This window comes from Cibotium barometz, chromosome 21 (genome assembly GCF_041138505.1).
Source record: "Cibotium barometz isolate CiBa-2024 chromosome 21, ASM4113850v1, whole genome shotgun sequence".
Lineage (NCBI taxonomy): Eukaryota > Viridiplantae > Streptophyta > Polypodiopsida > Cyatheales > Cibotiaceae > Cibotium > Cibotium barometz.
Genome location: NC_141066.1, coordinates 23,505,432 through 23,518,439, shown reverse-complemented (window position 1 = coordinate 23,518,439; position 13,008 = coordinate 23,505,432). Strand labels below are relative to the sequence as shown.

The 13,008-nt window shown below is 47.0% G+C and overlaps 1 protein-coding gene across 7 annotated transcripts in view; it reads left to right on the top strand.

The window, feature by feature from the left end:
- Positions 1-13,008, top strand: part of LOC147626969 (mitogen-activated protein kinase kinase kinase 3-like) — a 101,192-nt gene that overhangs the window by 8,307 nt on the left and 79,877 nt on the right. For 4 of the 7 annotated variants that reach the window (XM_086815532.1, XM_086815539.1, XM_086815533.1 and 1 more), the window contains 4 exons: positions 4,707-5,135; positions 5,209-5,296; positions 6,013-6,075; positions 6,164-6,324. In XM_086815532.1, the coding sequence (XP_086671658.1) occupies positions 4,707-5,135; positions 5,209-5,296; positions 6,013-6,075; positions 6,164-6,324 (741 nt within the window). The remainder of the gene's footprint in view (positions 1-4,706; positions 5,136-5,208; positions 5,297-6,012; positions 6,076-6,163; positions 6,325-13,008) is intronic. The other 3 variants (XM_086815536.1, XM_086815534.1, XM_086815538.1) reach the window with 3 other exon arrangements.

Below are 13,008 nucleotides of genomic sequence, written 5' to 3'. Positions count from 1 at the left end.
CCCATAGGTATGATTGCTGGGTGTTGTATCAAGACCCAATTTTTGCACAAGTTTGTAATTAACAAAGTTGTGTGAGCTGCCAGGGTCTAGAAGAATGTGGATTCTATGGCCATTCACTTCTCCATAAACTCGGAGAAGATCATGCAAGCCAAAAACTTTACAGTTGAACAGACAATTAGAACATGTACTAGGGCGAGAAAGTACAATAACTGATGTACCTGTCAAAGACAACTGGTTAGCTGCCTTTGGCTTGGGTCCTGCGTTGGTCTTTGCACCCTTTTGCTTCGGGCACTCGTTACGCATATGTCCTTTTTCTTCGCAGATGAAGCAACGTCCCTCCTTCTTGAGCTTCAAAGCCTTAAGGAGATGTTTCTTCTTCGCTGGTGTCGAAGTTGAATTCTTCGAAGGTTGGCCCGAAGACTTTCCTTTAGTCGTGCTAGCCATTGGTGCGGAGAACTTCCTTTTGTGCTTGTTCCCTTGCTTGGTAACGGGTTTAGACTTGGAAGAGACCATTGTATCATTATAGATACGAGCGGAATGAATGGCTTCGTCCAAAGTTTTGCATTTGTTGTTTTTAACTTGTAAACCCAAAAGAGTTGTGGGATCCATCTTCGTAGCTTTCATCTGCAAGTCCCTAAATTTTTGGAGATAGACCTCATAAGTGAGGTTCTGTGAGGTCATGGTTAATGTGCGGAATGCCAGACATCTTATCTTGGGACACATTCAGAGTGTCCCTACTCTTAGACCCCATTGGGAATCTTACGGCATTTCGATTGACATTCAGAGGGTTTTTTGGCGGAGATTGTGGCATTCTTATAGAAAGCCACAGATTTTCTCCTTTATCTGGGTTTCTCTCTTGGTGGTCTGGCCACCAATCAGTGAGGTCAGTTACTGGTGCTTGCCCAGCTTGCCCTAGATGTGCAGGAGTTTCGGAGTCAGTTTACCATTGTTTATGGGAATGCAGGGAAGCACAGAGGGTTTGGTCTGCGATTGCACACCTCTTTGGTAGGATTAAGAGGGATGCTATCATTTCTTTTGGTTCTATCATTTGGTTGACACAGTCTCGGCCTCAGCTGAGATTCGAGGGAGACTGACAGGAGCTTGGCCATTATGGTTAGGCAAGGAGTTGCTCGGCAGTGTTGTCTTCAGGATTTGCCACTTTCACACTTTGTCCCTCTGGCACAGAGGTTAGACAGCTCTTGGGAGATTATTGCTAGCATCTCAGCCTGGAATATCTGGAAGGCTAGATGCACCGAGGCCATTGAGGGTACTCCCGTTCTTGTTTCTCAGTGTCTTTGCAGGATTTGGAGTGACATTATTCACACCATCATGGTTACCTGGGCCAGAATCCAGGGATCTTCGAGGGCTGCGGAGAGGAAGCGAGGCCAGTTTATGAGAGAGTGGGACATTGGTATCTTTTTCACGTCCTCTCACTCCGGACCCTATTGGGAGCATGGGGCTCTTGATTGGTTGAGATCTCCACCTTTCTTGGTGTGAAATCTCCATTTTGTAAAATTTTTTCATACTTAATAGAAGTCTCCTTTCTGAAAAAAAAAAGTAGTAAACCGGGCAACAACATCACAGTCATCCTCTTTCTTGAGGAATTCTTTCTTGAAGACGTCTTCGAACTGTGCCCAAGTCGTTGGTTTAGGGTTGAGTTCCTTCCACCAAAGCAAAGCTTTTGGTGAGAGGAAACCTGCTGCTAATTGGATCTTTTTTCCATCGTCATATGGATGGAACTGAAAATGGACTTGCCACTTATGTAGCCAAGTGTCCACTATCTCCTTGGTACGCTGCTTTTGCTCGGCCCCAAACTGTTCCGGAGTAATATTGGGGCCTAAAGTAGATGCCAAGGTATCCATACCCGAAAGAGTAGATAGGGTAGTGGTCAACAAAGAGATGGAGTTCTGTAAAGCCTGCATCTGCACGGCGATTTGTGCTTGACATTCCGAGGAAGAAGCTTCGAGAGCAACTTTAAACTCTTGGAAATATGATTTTGAAACATAATCGTCGAAAAGATCGGCATCGGTGGCTTCCGTAGCCGGTAGGTCTTCACCTTCGATAAAGGGCTCCAACTTGGATTCTTGGGTCGACATCTTGAAGAGGGCAAGGTGAGAGAAAAAAGTTGATCTTGCACAAATAAGAGTGCTAGACAACTTGAGAGCTTGAGAGTTTAGTGGGCTGCTGTCCTGATGGTGTGAGCTGAGGAAAAACGCTTAAGTGCTCTATGTAGCAGAGAGGGCTGCTGTCCCATGAGCTGTAGATAAAACGCTGAAGTGCTGAATGTAGCAGAGAGGGCTGCTGTTCCACACTGTGGCCTGTAGTAGAGAGTGGGCTGCTGTCCCAATGTGTGGCCAGTAGTAAACACTGAGGTGCTGTACTGTCAGGTGGTGATGATGATAAAGCAATGTGGTGTAGGGCCCGACAGAAGCAGCAGATGGTACTGGATATGGTCAAGAAGTGGTACCCAATGATGAATGATGAGGCTAACCTATATATAGTATGAGGGAGTGCTGGTCAGCCAACCTAAAGGCTGTCGACCAGCAACAAAGACACAAAAATCCCAAATAAAACCAATAAAGCCTAGTAAATTCCCTTTTTAGGGCTGGAGAAAATGTTGTTGTTCACACATCCCCTCCCAGGCAAAAAAGGGAACCATGAGAGAAGATGATGGATTCCAAGGTCCCACACTGACACACTGGCAGAAGGAATGTATCCTCCTTTGGAAACAAAATCTGATAAGGTCAGAGAGGGCGATCGTGATGGCAAAGGTGGTGAAGGTGAGGTGATGTAGATGGGTTGATCATCTCCCAAAGTAAGATCTTGAACGGGTCTCTTCTCTGAGTAAGAAGTCCTATTCCCTCTGTGTTCTAGATCAGAGTTTGGAGAATCAACTTCTGGTGAGAAGAATTGATCCTCCGGGAGTGCGGGTAGAGGATCCATGTTGTGTGCTTTTGAGGTCTTCAATTCCTTTGCTCACGATAGCTGTGACATGTGAGGGAAAAAGGACGAGATGTATGAGAGATCAGAAGTCCCATTCCCTGTGTGGTCCAAATCAGAGTTTGGAGAATCAACTTCTAGTGAGAAGAATTGATCTTGCGGGAGTGTGGGTAGACAATCCATGATGTGTGCTCTCGAGGTCTTCAGTCCCTTTTCTCACGATAGCTTTGATACCATGTGAGGGCAAAAGGAAGAAAGGACCAGATGTACGAGAGATCAGAGCAAAACAACACAGCATGAAATAGGTGAGTGAGTCGCGAGTGAACATATGTACAAGAGCCCTCTGATGTGAGGTGACTCTGAGTAGAAAAACCAGTGCAGAAGCAGAGATGATGACGGACTTGAAGTACGGTCAATGACGAAGGCTCACGTCGGTGGATACGAGAGGTGGTCGGTGTCGAAGGCTCGTGTCGGTGTCGAAGGCTCGTGTCGGTGGATACGAGAGGTGGTCGGTGTCGAAGGCTCGTGTCGGTGGATACGGAGGCACTCCGAGGTGGTAGTGGTAGCGGAAGATGAGGTGATGCAGACTTTGGTGACAAGGGTGTTGCGGTACCTAAGGTGGTAGATAAAGAGCAGTTAGGGCTGCCGTCCCGAGTGGTGTGAGCTCTGGTGACAAGGGTGCTGCAAGACCTGAAGGGTGCAGGCTCTGGTGACAAGGGTGCTGCATACCTGAAGGGTGGTGAAGAGCAGAGAGGGCTGCCGTCCCGAGTGGTGTCGATGGTGAAGATAAGTAGAGATTGGGCTGCCGTCCCGATGGTGTGATGTAGTAGAGAGTGGGCTGCTGCCCCAGAGAGTATTGATGATAAAACGATTATGTCCTGTACTGTAGCAGAGAGTGGGCTGCTGTCCCGATGGTGTGAGCTGAGGAAACATGCTGAAGTGCTCTATGTAGCAGAAAGGGCTGTTGTCCCATGAGCTGTAGATAAAATGCTGAAGTGCTGAATGTAGCAGAGAGGCTGCTGTCCCACGGTGTGGCCTGTAGCAGAGAGTGGGCTGCTGTCCCAAGGTGTGGCTAGTAGTAAACGCTGAGGTCCTGTACTGTCAGGCGATGATGATAAAGCAATGTGGTATAGAGTCCGACAGCAGCAGCAGCAGCAGATGGTACCGAATATGGTCAAGAAGTGGTACCCAATGATGAATGATGAGGCTAACCTATATATAGTATGAGGGAGTGCTGGTCGGCCAGCAACAAAGACACAAAAATCCCAAATAAAACCAATAAAGCCCAGTAAATTCCCTTTTTAGGGCTGGACAAAATGCTGTTGTCATACACTTTGTCCTTAGTCATGGATTTTTATGTTGGCCGACCAGCCCCTTCATGATGTATATAAGAACAGGCTTTTTGCCATTTAGTTCATTCATCATTTTGCTGAAGTGTTGGATTATTGCTGGCTGCTCCAAGTCCCTCCTCTGCTTCCGCTTGCTGCCTTCAATCATTCTCTCTTTGTAGCTTCTCCCAAGGTTGCCACATCACCCTGGTAATAGTATGCAAAGAGCAAGGGCATCAAATCACTTCTAATGACTTGTTGCGCACCTAGAGGGATCTCACAATTTTTGCCTATGTTCGATTTAGCAATGTTCAAGAATCAAGATTGTATATTTTTTTCTCCATAAACGCTTCAAGGGTATTTGCATGCATTTTTTTTTTTGGTTTTTTTTCCAGATTCTGAGGTCGAGTCTGATGATTCCGTTTTCTGTTTTGTCAGAGATTTTCAAAGATTACCTTCACGCACACCCATCCACTCCTCTGCAAGTTTTGATGGGATGGGGCCTGGAAGCTCTGTCAAAGGTACAGCTTCTAGTCCACGAAGATTATCATTCAGAAATGCGGAGTGGGAAGGAGGTGGAGATATTCACACTCACATATGTCCACAAGAATTAGGTCCTCAGAAGGCTGAATATTCTCAGCGTGATGATGCGGCAAATTATGCATCTTTTAGGGCTACAGGACATCCATGGTCCCACTCTCAAACGGCAGGGACACCTACCGCATCACCTTCTGCCCCTCTTTCACCTCGTGCTGCTCCACCTCAGAGTCCCGGGAAAGCAGAGTCAAAGACCTCAGTTGGGAAATGGCAGAAAGGTCATTTATTGGGAAGTGGGTCTTTTGGTAAAGTCTATAAAGGGATACACAGGTAGTAATGCAGCTTTGGTAGATTTACAACTAGTTATGATTTGATGGCTGTCTAATGTCTTATATTCTCACAGTGAAACGGGGGAATTTTGTGCCATTAAAGAGGTGGAGTTTGTCCGAGCTGATCCCAAGTCAAAAGAATCTTCCGAGCAGCTTGCAAAGGTCTACCCCCTCTGCCCCCTATCCTACTTTTTTTCCCCATAGCTCTGTGTCTAACATTGCCCAACCCATCCCCATCCTGCTTTGCTATTTGCTCTCATAGCTGCCTCTCTTGACTGATTGTCTACCCACCAGCTCCTTACAGGGATTCCTCTTGATCCTGCTTATGTGCATATGCCCCCTCAGCCCGTTTCCACCTGCTTCTTTCTAGAGAACCATGTGCACATGTAAGAGCGGACTTCCAATTCCTCGTTCTCATATTGTATCCTCTCCCGTAATTGTGCAGTAGCAACAACCTGACCCCCCTTCTAACCTCCACCATTCAGCCTTTGTCACCACCTTGTGCAGTCATCCAAGCTCACTGTTCTAAAAGCACACCTGTTCACCATAAAATTCAGCATGCCACGTTCTTCATGTGGAAAGATCATGCACTTGTCAGATAGGGAAAGTTGTATTTTGTTTTGATATAGTCATCTTCAAACAACAATTTCTATGTTTGTAGTCTGAACAACAACTGTGTGGAGTGTTTTATGACTTCGTATGAAAGCATTGCCCATACATGGGAAGGTTGGTAGATGTTGCAAGTGGTTTGGTTACATGTGACAGGGCTCCACACGATTGCCACTCCATCCCCAACGGGCAGTGTGGATGGTCCGACACCTTTTGTAGCATAACTAGCGTAAGATTACCCATTCACCATCTTTACCTTCGATTTGCAGGAAATATGTTTTTTGAGTTCCTTGCAACACCCAAACATTGTCCAATATAAAGGAAGCGAGTTGGTACTGTATTTTGTTCAATCCTACTCTCTTAAGTTTTAATGCAGTTCTAAGTTTTAATAATTACACATCAGATTTGGTTGTGTTTCAGGTGGGTGATAGTTTGTATATCTACTTGGAACTTATTTCAGGAGGCTCATTATACAAGCTATATCAGGAGTTTAAGAAACTTGAAGAGCCTGTCATTCGACGCTATACAAGACAGATCCTTCTTGGCCTAGAGTTTTTACACAGCAGGAAAACTGTGCACAGGTATAAATTCTCTTGATGCCTTGTGTCTTTGTCTGAGTACATAATTGCCTAGACGTTTTATCCCAAGGAAGATAAAGTGAGATTAAAGAGAGAGCTAATATTATTCGATAATTAGGTAATTAAGAGCACAAGATAAGTTGTAGTCAGGAGCAAATCTCATTTTGTAGGCTTCATTGAGAAGGTGGCTTAACCTCTTGATCAATCAAAGAGTGACTTGACTTTTGACTTGAACACTCTGCTATTCTTTTCAGAGATTCTAGTAGGCAACTCTTTCCTCGTTGCATACCCGATACATTGCTTCCAATGTGTCCCGTGCAAGCTTCGATGTCTTGCAAGAATGAATGTGCAGTATAATAGTCCTTTTCATTGAAAGGGCTATCAAGGACATGGCCTGTGCATCCCTAGAGTCCCATCTCTTCTGCTCTTGTGTGGGAGTAGGTTCTACCTCAAGAGCGCTTTGAGGCCCACCTCCCCTTTGAGGCGTTGTTGGCTGTATGGTAAGTGGGCGTGTGTCATCACCACACACGATGCTCCAAAGCCCTTTGACTACCATCAAATTACGGATCATGAAACTCCAGAGGGAGTAGTTAGATTCATCCAACTTGTCCTCCTGCCTGGATGAGCACACCAAATACACTTGTAGCATTTTGAGCCATGTCAACAAAATATACCTGCAAGCAAACCAAGCACCAATGTGCATTGCCAGGCAACCAAATGTCTTGTGCAAATTTTTGCCTGCAAACTGAAGCAAGTGTAAATTTGCACCGAATAGTCCAATTACACACAATGCGTATACATATGCGACAAATCACAGCTGTAATGCCCAATTACATGCTCCAATTTGAAAAGCCCCAATTTTTTTGCACTGCAATTGCTTCAATGTGCAGTTAATTGCCCAATTTTGACAAAAGCCCCAAATTTCTGCAAGCAGGGGAGGCTTAATCTGCTGATTTTGAGGTTAATTTGAAAAACACCCAAAATCTAAGCAAAGCAGTATGTTCAATTTCTCCAATTTGTCATCAAATTGAGAAATCCCCCAAATTATCTGAACCTTGTCAATTTTCCAATTTTCCAATTTTCCTGGCAAAGGGGAATTTTGGTAGACCCCCAAAAGTTGCTGCACCTGCACTAGGACGGCTACAAAATTTGTTTATTTTTCCTTTTCATTTTTTTTGAAATTAAAATACTTGGAACTGAGATGGCCAGGTACAGCTGGCTAAGTGGCTATGTTGCAGGGGGCGTGAGGAAGTACTGGACGGAAATGAACTGTGCCGGACGGGGAACTGTGCTGGACCACGGACGTTCAGGTGGAGTAGTTGTAGGCAAGCAGGCAGAGTGCAGGATGAGCAGTACAACAGGTACGGTCGTGCAGAGGGCACATGTGGGGGTGGGAGCCGTCGAGCGTGCGATTGCCATCGGACAGAGGAGCCACAGGGCGGGAACTGCAGGACCACAGACGGCGCAATGAAGGCTCGATCTTTGGGCGGCGGCGGCTGCTCGCGAAGAAGGACGGCGCATATCGGGCAGCGTAGGCACCAGGGGCAGGCAGAGGCAGAGTTGGCTGTAGTAAAGCCGCTGGCGTGGTCGGCGCGCAGACGGTCGGAGGCGTATCTGGATGCACTATCGCTGCCGGCGCGCTGGAGGCCGGAACTGGCGCAGATGCTGACGTACGCCAGGCAAGAGGCGTTGAGTGGCAGCGGCAGTCCTGCCTGCACTAGTGCCGCCGGCTGGGTTGGCCGGAGCAGCGGACGGAACTCCACAAGCGATGGACGTGACCGATGGAAATTCACAGTCAATGGATCTGTTCGACGGAAATTCACAGGAAACTGCAGAGACTGAATTTCCAGAAAGTTGAGAACCTCCAGAGCTCTGATACCAATTAATGGTGTTGGATTCACACACACTCACACACACAGAAACTTGCACGTTAGCGTTAGGTGCAGGAAGAAGAAGCTCACACAGAAATGAGAGAGAGAGAGAGAGAGAGAGAGAGAGAGAGCCAAAAGTGTGGTAGCCACAAAATGCAAGTCAACCCTTGCATGTGTGCCACATCCATACAATATAGAAGTACAAAATATTATATGGATAGAGTGGAGTGTCCTTTCACACTTGATATCCAAGGGGAAAAACCACATGGGAAAAAGTGCCCTTGGTTAAGCCCTGTTCATACATAGCACTACCATAAGTGAGCATATGCCTACATTCATCACCCGCATCTGCACTTCCAAGGAGATCCGCTTCATGGGTGATACTCTATTATACAGAGCTACCAAATCCCTCTGGCCAGCGTCATATGTTTTATATGATTAATCACTTGTGGTGTTAAGGAAGATGAAAGAACACACACGTGCATTGAAACGATTCCACAATTGTGCCTGAGTCTCTCGTTCTTTCTTAGTAGAGGGTAAAGCTCCCCATCCTCCAACTCCGGCTGTGGAACACCAACCACAATGAAATCAGCCAAGTCATAAGATTCCAAGACAGACTCCATCATTACCTTCCATATGCCGTAGTTGTTCTCGTCCGACTGTCAATCCACCGGGAATGTGGGGAGAGTAGGGATCTTCACGTGCTTCTCAGCCATCTCAAGCAAGTCTGCCATCTCAAGGGTTCACAATGTCTTGTGAAGGGAGGGTGGGTGGGAAAAAGAATGAAGAAGAGGCTGCAAATAGTATGCAAGGTGGCTGTCCAACGGTGATGGCCGCCTTCTACCCGGTCTCCAAGTCCCGAACAGCCCGAGCAATCTCCAATCAGCACCACAAATCAGCAAACCCTCAAGCTCCCACTGTCTCCAAGCTTCAAGCCACTGGGGCTTTGATACCATGTCAGAATGCACAACGGAAATGAAAGACAACTGCTGTAGAGAGAAAAAACGTAGAATAGAGAAGAAAGAAAGAAAGAAAGATATATTAATGTCTGCGAAAGGCCAAAGTGGCCTATGAGACTAAAACATAGTACACAGCTGATGGTGTCTCATCAAAAGCAAGACAAAAAGGACTAAAAAAGTCCTAAAACAGTCCTAAACAGCTATGAAAGGAAAATACTCCTACTGAGGTACAACAAAAGTGTATAATATCTACAACTAGCACCTGGTCGTATCTGTCGAGGTGGTCCTGGCCTTCATGGCTCGCTGGCGGGGGTGGATCTTGGTGTGTTGTCCTGGCTCGTAGGAGAGCCTCTCGAAGGCATCCGAGCTCCAATAAGAAAAGCCCCAAACACCTATGATCCTCAAACTCCATCACATGTCGTAATGGTCCAAAACCCTCTCGGAAGAGAGACTAGTATCTCCCTCGTATCTCATAGTACACAGTACATCGGCATATGTAGTGCTCCTCTGACTCCACTTCCTGGTGACATAGCTGACAAATGCAGTATTCTGGCTTCATCCCCTTGTATCTGCCAGTCTCTACCCTTAGCTGATGTGATGAAGTGCGGATCTGTCCAATGGCACTGCGAATGCCATGTGAGAGATGGGTGTCCATGTATGTAGACCATGTCACAAAGCCATCTGGGGAGAGATGTAGAAAATGGTCCCGATAGTGGGCCATCTTCGTGCCTAGTGGTAGGGGGGGGCTTGACCATGTCCTTTCTGCATCTAGCCTCACGATGTCCATCCTGATCACCCTATTCTGCTCAGAGCGACTAAGGTCCAAGAAGGGCAGTCCAGGCTGTAATCAAATGGAGGGAGTGCATCAATCGTCATGCCATGTAATCTCAGCCAGGTACACATCTGGGTGTACCAACATCGTATATTGCCGTCTGCTGCTAACTGCCTGTAAGAGATAAGTGCTAGGTGTGGGTATCTCTGTCTGGGGAGCTCCCATATCCTCTGCAAAAATGTCACTGACTGGAACAGGGCTTCGGTAACCACTGGTGCGGCTCCTATCTTTGCTCTGACAATCTTATGAGGTACCGATGGTTTGCCTCGAATCATGTGTGCGATCATAGTCACTAGTGGTTTCTCTAGTACCTGCCATCCATCATAGAAATCTCTCTCTGGTCCGACCTGGTTGATAAGCGGCTCCCTCCTCGTGTGGTAGAGGCTGGGTCCCCATATGGGTGAGCCATATAGGAGTGTAGGTGTGACCAATGTGTCAAACAACCAGAGTTTGGTGCGCGGCTCCTGAAACTGAATGTAGGCACATTATCTCTCTAGTGCCCCTAGGGCTGCATATCCACGTGCCAATCTAGCCTCTGCTACTTGCCTCATAGAGAACTGTGGTCCGTTGAATGTGACTCGTAGCTACACATATGATCTGGTGTACTCCACTGATTCACCTCTAAAAAGTGAACTGATGGTCGGATCTAGTCACCTTGGCCTGTGCGGTATTGAAGACCATAATCTTAGTCTTCTCAAGGTTCACTGTGAGGTCCCTATCTGCACAAAACGACTGCAAAGCATCCAAATGCCGTTGCAAACCCTCAGGGGAGTCTGCAAAAAGTACAATGTCATTGGCATACAGCAGTATGGGTATCCAAACCCCTGCCAGACTGGCCCCCTGCCCCCCCATCCTGTCAATGTAGTCGGATATCTCATCAATGTAAAGTCCAAAAAGGGTGGGTGACAGTGGGCATCCCTGCTTCACCCCAATGGTGCTAGTCAGTGTATCCGACATGCCTCTAGGAGTCCGTACTCTGCCTATCACCGCCTCATATAATGCATAAATGCCCCACTGCATCTCCTCGGGAACACCAATGTCATGCAATCTCCTCATGAGTCTGGCACGTGGCACCGTGTCAAAGGCTTTGCGGAAGTCCACAAAGCAGCAATATACCCTCTTCTCCCGTGCTCGTCCCTCCTCAATGAGAGCCCTGAGGGTAAATATGTGATCCAAAGTCGTGAAACCTCGTCTGAAACTTGCTTGCCCAGGTGCTCTGAGTCCATGTGTCTCAGCCCATCTACTCAGCTCTCGATCCAAAATAGATCCGAATATCTTGGTCAAGCAATGGCCAATCATGATGGTCCTGTAGTTCCCTGGTATCATGGGGTCACCACTCTTAAATAGAGGTACAATAGTATGTGCCAACCAACTATCTGGGAAACCTTTGCAAATGGCCCTGTTAAACATGTGTACTAGCAATGGTGCCAATACATCTCTGGTACGTAGTCTGTCAATAGCATCCAAAACCATCCGAATGGTGACAAAGTACTATGATCCGGGCGAGTCAGTGTGACAGATGAGGGATGGGGGGCTGCCTTGGTACTTCATATAAAGTTCTTGCATATTCATGCCATGCCTCAGGTGCTGTGATAGGTGTGGGTGGCTGTCGCTCATGGAACATCCTCCACGCCCTCTTGCTGTCCTGCCCCAAAAATAGTTGGTATATCTCCATCTCAATCTTGGCCAGGTAATCCCGCTTCTTCCTCCACACGAGGCGTTTGAAGAGCGTTCTAGCCTGTCTGTGTGTGTGGATGCTAAGGGTGATCTCCCGCTGCAGGCAGTCACGAGTCTCGCGACAGTCATCATCGTACCAACCATTCTGTGGGGCCGAATGGCGAGGAGGGGTAGAAAGGGGGGGGGGTATATGGGAAAGCATATGCTGCTGAACCATGTAATACATCTGGCAACTCTTTTGTAAGCTCTTCCGTTCGTTCGTTCATTCGAGAGAGAGCTGTATAAACTCTGCTCTATACACAAGATCCGATATATAAGATACAAAAAGTGTGGGGGGCAGGGCCACACATATATATATATGGCCCTGGGCTGCTGGTCGGCCAGCCCAAAACAGGCCGACAGCAGCCCCAAATGCTCATGACCAGAAAAAAAAGCAATCGGCCAGGAAAATCACAGTCGGCCAGCACTGACAAAGGTCGGGTAGCAACACGTCCAGTCGGCCAGGTCTGAAATCAGCCAGCCGGCACACAACAGCCCCACGTCCATTGAAAACAGGGTAAAATACAAGGAAAAATGGAGAACTAGCTACACGGGCGGGCACACCCACAACAGAGGCCCTAGTGTGTAATGTACAGACGGGAGATGATTGCTAACAAGGGCATCCCTAGGGAGGCACGGATACACAAGGTATGCATGACCAGGGAAGTGGAGACAAAGGAACACTGTTTGTGTAGATGCTCACCCTATTATGAGATTCTTGAGAGATTCCATTGTCTTTTTAGAGATTGATCCAGCTCTCTCTCATGGGTTATGCAGTATACAGATCAACGATGCTTGGGTATGTACCTACTGGAGCTTCGTCGTCATTGGGATGCTAAGCTCAGACGGCGCCCACCAGGGGGCCGCAACCACAAGGATGCTGCTCAGACCTCCATTACAGACTTCTTTCGACTGCCTTAGCCTGCGACAGAGGAGGCCACTCATATGAGATGATCTACCCACATGACAGTGGCTTTGCATTTGGAGTTCGGATTTCCAACAGTACATGTGCACTTAACATAAAGACGAACAATGTTCCAGCAAGTTTTAAAAAAGGAAGTAGTTTGATTTGTTTTATTAAGATTGGGGGCTTCATTACGGAAAAAGAGTGAAGGATTGCTACATGTAAGAGGGTCAACAGATTCATATAAAAAGGGAACCAACCTGACATTAAGAATGTTGGTAAGAAAATGTCTACCTTGGATGGCTGTAGCTTTCCAGTGATCAAAAGTTGACAGGTTAAAACTGCATAGTAAAATAAGGGTATTAATTGTAAAAGGGGATCTTTGTCCTATCGTTTTAAAAGACA